Source organism: Cynoglossus semilaevis, chromosome W, assembly GCF_000523025.1.
Source record: "Cynoglossus semilaevis isolate Cse_v1.0 chromosome W, Cse_v1.0, whole genome shotgun sequence".
Lineage (NCBI taxonomy): Eukaryota > Metazoa > Chordata > Actinopteri > Pleuronectiformes > Cynoglossidae > Cynoglossus > Cynoglossus semilaevis.
The window spans coordinates 11,903,318-11,911,426 of NC_024327.1; the positions used below are offsets into that span (position 1 = coordinate 11,903,318).

At 41.8% G+C, this 8,109-nt stretch overlaps 1 protein-coding gene across 1 annotated transcript in view; it reads right to left on the bottom strand.

Moving 5' to 3' along the window:
• Positions 1-8,109, bottom strand: part of LOC103397220 (cAMP-specific 3',5'-cyclic phosphodiesterase 4D-like) — a 24,240-nt gene that overhangs the window by 13,301 nt on the left and 2,830 nt on the right. The window contains exons 2-5 of the mRNA XM_008335440.3: positions 7,089-7,125; positions 6,917-6,993; positions 6,661-6,710; positions 2,964-3,076 (exon numbers count right to left, since the gene is read on the bottom strand). Of these exons, the coding sequence (XP_008333662.2) occupies positions 2,964-3,076; positions 6,661-6,710; positions 6,917-6,993; positions 7,089-7,125 (277 nt within the window). The remainder of the gene's footprint in view (positions 1-2,963; positions 3,077-6,660; positions 6,711-6,916; positions 6,994-7,088; positions 7,126-8,109) is intronic.

Sequence of the window (8,109 nt, forward strand, 5' to 3'; positions counted from 1 at the left end):
AGCCCCTTCTTGTTTGCTGTGGTGATGGACAGATTGACAGATGAGGTCAGACAGGAGTCCCCATGGACTATGTTGTTTGCAGATGACATTGTGATTTGTAGTGAGAGTAGGCAGCAGCTAGAAGAGAACCTAGAGAGGTGGAGGTTTGCACTAGAAAGAAGAGGAATGAAGGTCAGTTGTAGCAAGACAGAGTACGTGTGTAAACGAAAGGGAGAACAATGAAATGGTGAGGTTACAAGGAGCAGAGGTGGTGAAGGTGCAGGAGTTTAGGTACTTAGGATACATTGTTTAGAGCAGCGGAGACTGTGGAAGATAGGTAAAGAATAGAGTGCAGGCAGGATGGAACAGCTGGAGAAAAGTGTCAGTAGTGATCTGTGATAGAAGAGTGTTAGCTAAGGTGAAGGGAAAGGTTTACAGGACGATGGTGAGACCAGCCATGATGTATGGTTTAGACAGACCATACAGGAATAGACAGAAGACTGGAGGCGGAGCTGGAGGGGGAGCTGGAGGGGGCCGGGTTAAAGATGCTAAGATCCTCTATAGGAGCGACAAGGATGGACAGGATCAGGAATGAGGTCATTAGAGGGACAACACAGACAGGAAGGCTTGGAGAAAAAGCTAGAGAAGCCAGATTGAGATGTTTTGGACATATGCAGAGGAGGGACAGTGGATACATTGGTAGAAGAATGTTAGAGATGGAGCTACCAGGTAGGAGACAAAGAGGAAGGCCAAAGAGGAGATATATGGATGCAGTGAGAGAGGACATGCAGATAGTTGGAGTCAGAGTAGAAGATGCAGAGAACAGGGGGAGATGGAAGACAATGATTCGTTGTGGCAACCCCTGAAAAAGGAACAAGTCGAAAGGAAAAGAAGTATATTTTTTTTTCACCTTTGACTGTTTCATGTACAACTGCTATGTGTGCTCTTATTTTTCACCTGGGGACAAATATGGTATTTTTTTTTTTTTTTTTGTTACATTGAACTGAATAGAATGAATTTATGAAAACAATAGGTTTGTCATTGTTTTAATATGTCAATATTACTGTGAAAAATAACAAAAACTTGCAATATTATTATAAGCATTATAAAATTCTGACAAAAACTGTGTTCACACCTATCAAAAGTCAATGATTTAAATCTTTATAATAATTATATAAAAACAATCAACTGCTGTGAACTATTAACTGATACAGATGAAAACAATTTACCAGCGAAAAACGTTGGAGCATCACAAGAACAACATCCATCCATCCATCCATTTTTGTCCACTTATCCATTACCGGGTCACAAGGACAGCAGTCTCTATGACCACCACCCAAATCACACTGCACTGTACCAACCCCTAATGAACCTTCCTGTGGGTGGTGAGTCCACTGGAAGGTACCAACTGCCTTAACCGGAATTCGATCTTACCCAGGAGGTGAACCCTGGGTTTCCACACCAATGGCAGAGACATTGCCTCTGGGCCAAAGCGCCACATGAGAACAACATTTCACTCAATTTTGCTCCAAAAAGAGAAACTCTCTATTTAACATTGTATCTCTCCATATCTCCATTTAACAAGACAGGCTGCTGCATTTCCAGAGGGAAGCAATCCAATCACAATATTGGAAACTGACTTAGGGTTAGGTTAGGGACACTGAGATAGGGAAGCAGTGGTTAATTCAATGACAATGTGATTGCTATAAAATACATACATATTCATATTATTTTTCTCACATATGTCCACTCGTGGTTAATGTGTTTGGTGGTAAGCGACATGCCACCCCCATTTAATCTGTTGTGGCACAACCTGGGCTTACCACACAAAAGATGCATGATGTGATTACCAGTCATCACTGAAGCATGACAGCTCTGTAAGCAGACAACACACATGGGCTAAGTGATAAGTTGGGTTGTTTAACTGGAGATGCAAATGAGACGTTTATTTTCCTTTTCTCATTGATGACTCGTGGCCGATGTTAAATGCTGATAAATGACAGTCTGCAGCTAACAGACACTCACTGTCTGTGTGGGAGATATAGTGACTGTATTACCTATAGAGTGAGTGTGTGTCTGTGTTTGTATTTCGCTTAGTGTGAAAGATGGTTGGGCCTGTGGCTGTTGTCATGACAACTGCAGATAGCTCTCTTGGTGAGTAATGGTGATACAGGCCACAGAGGACCTGGCAGAAACAAATCATTCCTCATTCAGATGAGGTGGAACATGAGCAGGCCAGGGTTGTGATGGTGGTGACGTCATCAGCCTGTGAGAGTGAGTTTGTCTTTGTACCATTTATTTTGTCTATCTGTGTGCATGTCCTCCCTGCTTCTCCTCTTGGTTCATCCCTCCTCTCATGACATCACAGTGTGTAACATCACCAGAGCCCAGAGTTGATCAGCATTCAGAGCAGCAGAGCAGCTTCCCTCCAAACACACCATACACCCTTTATAATATTTAATGTGTATTATACATATCACAAACGTCATCTTACACCATATTGCATTTTACACACCAATGCTAACATCTCAGCCACAATCTGTTTTTTTTTTTTTTTGGGGGGGGGGGGTTGGATAAAATATGTGGCCACATCCAGACAACATTACATGGTACTGCAGACACCAAGGAAATTTTACATCCATCTTTAATCAAACGACTCTGAAAAAAAAACATAACCAACAACAACAAATTATAATCCTTCAATAATCATTCCTGATCCAAAACAATGCTATAAAAAATACAGCTACAAATTGGAATTTTAAACCAATTTTTAGCCTGTGAATGCAATGCAGCAAAGTTCTTTGTCTGATGTCTAAACAATTGCAATAGTCCAACAAACACCACTTGTTTGTTTTGTTACCACATCCTTAACACCCCAGCCATAAAAACACAACACTGCAGTGAATTCTGGGAAGCAGCTTCTTCATTGCCATTCAGTAAATAACACAGTGCATGTTCAAAACTTCTTCTTTTGTTATCTTTACCTTATTGGAGGCCATCTCGCTGACTGAGTGTCTGGTCTGCAGTGTTTCCAACTGGTCCAGGCACCAGTCCAACTCTTCCAGGGTCTCGGTGGCCAGCTTCTGGTAGGCCTCCTCTGTAGTGGCAAGACAGGAGGGCAAGGGGTCAGTAAGGGCCTGCTTCAGAGGACTAGTGGATGGTCCAGGCCCGGGGTCTCCCACCCCACAAACAGCTAAGTTGGGATACCCCGAGAAGACACATGAGTGACTCTTCATACTGGACAGCCGTGCAGGCCTGGGGATTAGCTCTGTATCTTAACTCAAAGATGATCAGCTGTTGCAAATGTTCCTTGGTTAGAAAGAAAAAAAACTTCCAATGCATGAACAATTGTTCAAATCCCAGATTCCTGCTTTTTAAGAGTGTCAAAGGCAATTCCAGGGAGCTGAGAGGCAGGCGATCATGGCAAACAGCCACCTGGAGCAGTTATGTGTTTCTGAATGAGTGGAAACCACAGCAGAAAAAGACGGAGGGGAAACCACAAAGCAAAACACAGAGATCTTACAGACGCACTCACACAGACACGCTCACACACTGTCCCTTGTTTACAGCATACATGTCATAGTCAGTGATCCTGGTGTATGAGGATTACTCTGTCATTCAGAAGAGAGGTGCTGTAATCCCAGTCATGTAGTAGAATGAACAACAGTCTGCTTAGCAGGCCCATGTCTGCCAGAGAGAAGGATGAATGGAAGAATACAGGGATGGTGCAAATGAGCATCACTACCATTCAAGCTCTATGTCAATATTGTCTGACATGGAACACACATGTCAGATTGTTCTCAACACCTGGACTGGTTTAACAGATGCACAGACATTACACACACACTCACACACAAAAACATGAACAAGCACACACACATGCATACATACACACCAAAGCAGACAAAACGCTAACCATAACACATCATGATCATGCCTCCTCTGTGTCTCTGCCAAAAAAAAATCCATGTTATCCCAGAAGCAGTCAGTATAATCCAGTGCTGTGAGTATGTGTGATCGCCAATGTTTCCTATAGATGCCCTGTGTCTATGTGTGTGTGTGTGTGTGTGTGTGTGTGTGTGTGTGTGTGTGTGTGTGTGTGTAGAGGGTGGGCTGCTGTTGCTTCAGCGTCCCTGGTAGCCAAACGTGCTGCTCTACCCAAGCTGTACCAAAAGCCTGAGAGGACTGCACTATGGATGGGAAGGGGGAGGGAAAAACGTGGACTGGAGTTTAAGAGGAGGGGAGTCAGAGCTGCCAGCTACCTGTACTGACTGAGTGCAAAACCAATACCAAAACCAGAAAACCAATTGCATCATCTGTGACATAGTTAATTTGACAAAACAAACCAGTGATTGCTTTTCTCACAGCATGAGAAATGATATGACCAGAAATGTCACCTTGTCTGAAGCCGATTTATATCGATGCCTAGACTCATTTCGGAATGCATGGGCTCTTAATGGTGTTTCATCTGTGGATGTGACAGTTGCAGAGAGAGGAATTGTCAGGTCTGTCTGTTTCCTGTTCCTGCTGTCTGCTGTGTGGAGTAATCTGTGTTATCACACTCACCTGTGTCTCTGTAATTAGTCTCACTTGTGTCACCTGGTGCTCTTTGTATATATACCTCTCTCCCTCACTCTGGCCTTGTGGGATCATTGTATTGTGTTGTGTACTGTGTTTGTGTGTTGTTCCTGTTCCTGTTCCTGTTCCTGTTCCTGTTCCTGTTCCTGTTCCTGTTCCTGTTCAAGGTCAAGGTCAAGGTAAGTCTGTTGCTGTGCTCAGCTCAGCTCTGTTCCTGTTCTCAGCTCTGCTCGGCTCGGCTCGGCTCGGCTCGGCTCTGTGTATGCTTCTGTCCTGGTCTTTGGAAGTGAATTTTGTTTTTTGAAATAAACTACCTGCACCACTCCTGCATTTGGGTCCTGCCTGCTTCCTGCCATGTCGATGGCTCATTGTGACAGGAATTAAACTAATAAAAAAAAAAATACTGCTTTGAAAAAACTAGGTCAACTTCTAAAAATGCAATTAAATCAATTGTAATTTTAACCAACAATAGAATTTTGCCTGTCAAATGATGGAGAACTTTTCAGCAAATAAAGCACTCCAAAAGTTGAACACAATCAAAGTGTCTGGTTTCACTGCTGCATAAAAGTACGTAGTGAAAGTAAGTAAAAAGTGTGTAATAATAGGCAGAAGTCAAACATCAAATCTGTGTAGAAGCATAGCTTAGTTTTTAGGGTGAACTGAATGTTACAGACAACGTTGAGTGGTCAGATGAGTTTGTGGTTCAGTTATTTTGGGGAAAAATGTTGGTTAATGTTTGGTTTTTATATGTTTCCGGTCCAAAAGCAACACTACTTTAACTACTGCCAAACAAACACAGTATGTGAGGATTGATTTTATGTCTTTAGTGAATGAGACCTGTTAACTATTATCTGAAGGCACCATGGACACAGAAGCCTCTATTGGAATTTAATAAACTGTCAGGATGACGTTAATTGTCAGGAGGTTTTCAGACTGACAATGCCAGGCTTCATTCTGCACAAATCACAGTAGTGTAGCTTAGCGATATGAAGAACACGTGCCTAACTGTCCTTGTGATGGTCCAGTTCTGTCCAATATTCAAAATAATTGCTACATCATTGAGAGGACCAGTAGATCATGTTCCTGAGTAATTAAATATTAAAAATAAAAACAATGTGGATGTGACCTAAAAGTCCCACGTGCTGCAATAACCAGTTACTACATAAGTTTATGTTTTATAAATAAAATATTTGTAAATAAAAACAAAAATGTACATTCGTCCTTATGTATTACTACAGTACATACATTGATTTCTGTCTGAATAATTGAAATGGTCATGACTTCCAACCAGCACTGAAATTCCCACTGACACCTGATATTTTCAACATTAATCACTCCTCAGTTCACTGTCTTTGACTATCTTCTCCTCCCGTCTGTCCCCTTCCACTCCCACTGGCTTCGTCTCCTCCACAGCTCCGTGGACATTCTTCCTCCTCCTGTTCCTCCTCCCTTCTTTGTTTTCCCGCTATCTCTCCTCTCTCCTGCTCTCTCGCCCCATATTCTCTATCTCTTTTGCTCTCTCTTTCTCTCTCGTTGGTGCGGTGTCAGTAGTTGAGGTGCTACTCTTTCTGACAGCAACTGCACTGAAGTCAATGACATTCTTCTCATGCTTAGTGCTGATGATCAGATACTGGCACTCACAGAGGCCACTCTGCTGCACAGACGCAGGGTTTCAGCCAAAATATGTACTGGAGCTGTTTGACAGTGAAGCTGGACTGTGAGAGGATGGGAAAGGAGGAAGAAGAGGAGGAGGAAGATGAGAAAAGATGCAGACAAGAGAAAGTGATGATCTGGAAGAAATAATACACTGTGATCTGATGAAGCTTATAATATAAATATGAAATGTATATATTTTTTCTAAATGAAATACTGGAAAATATGTAATATTCATTTACTGGCCACTTCATGGGGCAGTGGTGGCTTAGTGGTTAAGGAAGTGGACTTGATTCAGGAAGGTTTCAGGTTCGATTCCACCAGCTACCAAGTTACCTCAGAGTTAGCTCTGAGCACGGCACCGTCCCCACACACCCATACACACACACACACACACACACACAAAAAGTGAATACGGAGCATCTTGTTTTTCCTGTCTACAGTATATACCTGTGAAGGTGGTCTTGGTGATAGGCGGAGGGTTACACATTGGTGATATCCTGGAATGATAGAAACAAACACACACACAGTGAAACACTGCCTAAAATACTTCAATAAAAACTAACTACTGCAGAAGCACTGCTATTGTAGTACCCGTTTTGTACAGCAGAGGGTGCGCAGTCAATAGGTGGACTCGAATCAGTCCCACACATTAAGGAACACTATTTTGAAAAATATGTTTATGATATAGGTCTAACAAACTTACTTATTGGACGCTCTGTCTTGCTGTAGATTAGTTAATGCACCAAAGTTGTTTCGTACAGTTCTTAAACTGGCAAGAACCTGAAGACATTATGATAGAATGATTATTCAGTTAACAGAGTAAAAAAAAACCCAAAACAAAACAAAACACTATGACAACAGACAGGGATTCTCACCTGTGCAAATGGGGTTACAATCATATCGTCGCCATGACTGAAAGACACAAAGAAACAAAGAGAAAAGCAGACGAATATGGTAACATTTACATATTTACAGAAAACATTAGGTCAATTTTAATGGCTAATTTTACAATATTATTTCTGTGAGTGCTAATGAGTGGTAGTGTGCATGACCACAGACATGTGCCACACAAAGGCAAACATAAACAGGGCTTACACAGAGTGATGATGATGAGATGCATTCAGCACACAGTAATAATCTTGACTTTTAGTTAACCCTGTAAAGCCCAAACCATTAAATAATTGACAGAAAATTCCAATTCTTTGAACTTGGACTTTATTGGTCCCTCTGAACAAACAAACTCAACAAAAAAATTCAAATATAATTTTCCATATATATAGATTAATATATAGAGTTTCAATTTGTATCATATTTGATACATCGGGTCACAATGGTCAAAGATTCTTTTTTCCTGAACAAACAAAAACATAATAAAACACAAACAAATCTAACAAATTCCAGATATAAAAAGTGCTACCATAATGCAGTAATGAGAAATCCACAAATGGAAATGGAAGTCTGGAAAACATATTATATATATTTAAATTATATATATATTACATTAGAGGCGCTTTGGCCCAGAGGCAAGGTCTCTGTCATTGGTGTGGAACCCCAGGATTCACCTCCTGGGCAAGTTCGAATCCCGATTAGGGCGGTTAATACCTTTCAGTGGACTCACCACCCGCAGGAAGGTTTGGGGGGTTGGTATGGTGCAGTGTGATTTGGGTGGAGACTGCTGCCCCGCGACCGGGTAACGGATAAGCGGATGAAAATGAATGGATGGATATATTATATTTACATATATAATATATATTTAGTGGCGCTTTGGCCCAGAGGCAATGTCTCTGTCATTGGTGTGGAACCCCAGGGTTCACCTCCTGGACAAGTTCGAATCCCGGTTAGGGCGGTTAATACCTTCCAGTGGACTCACCACCCGCAGGAAGGTTTGGGGGGTTG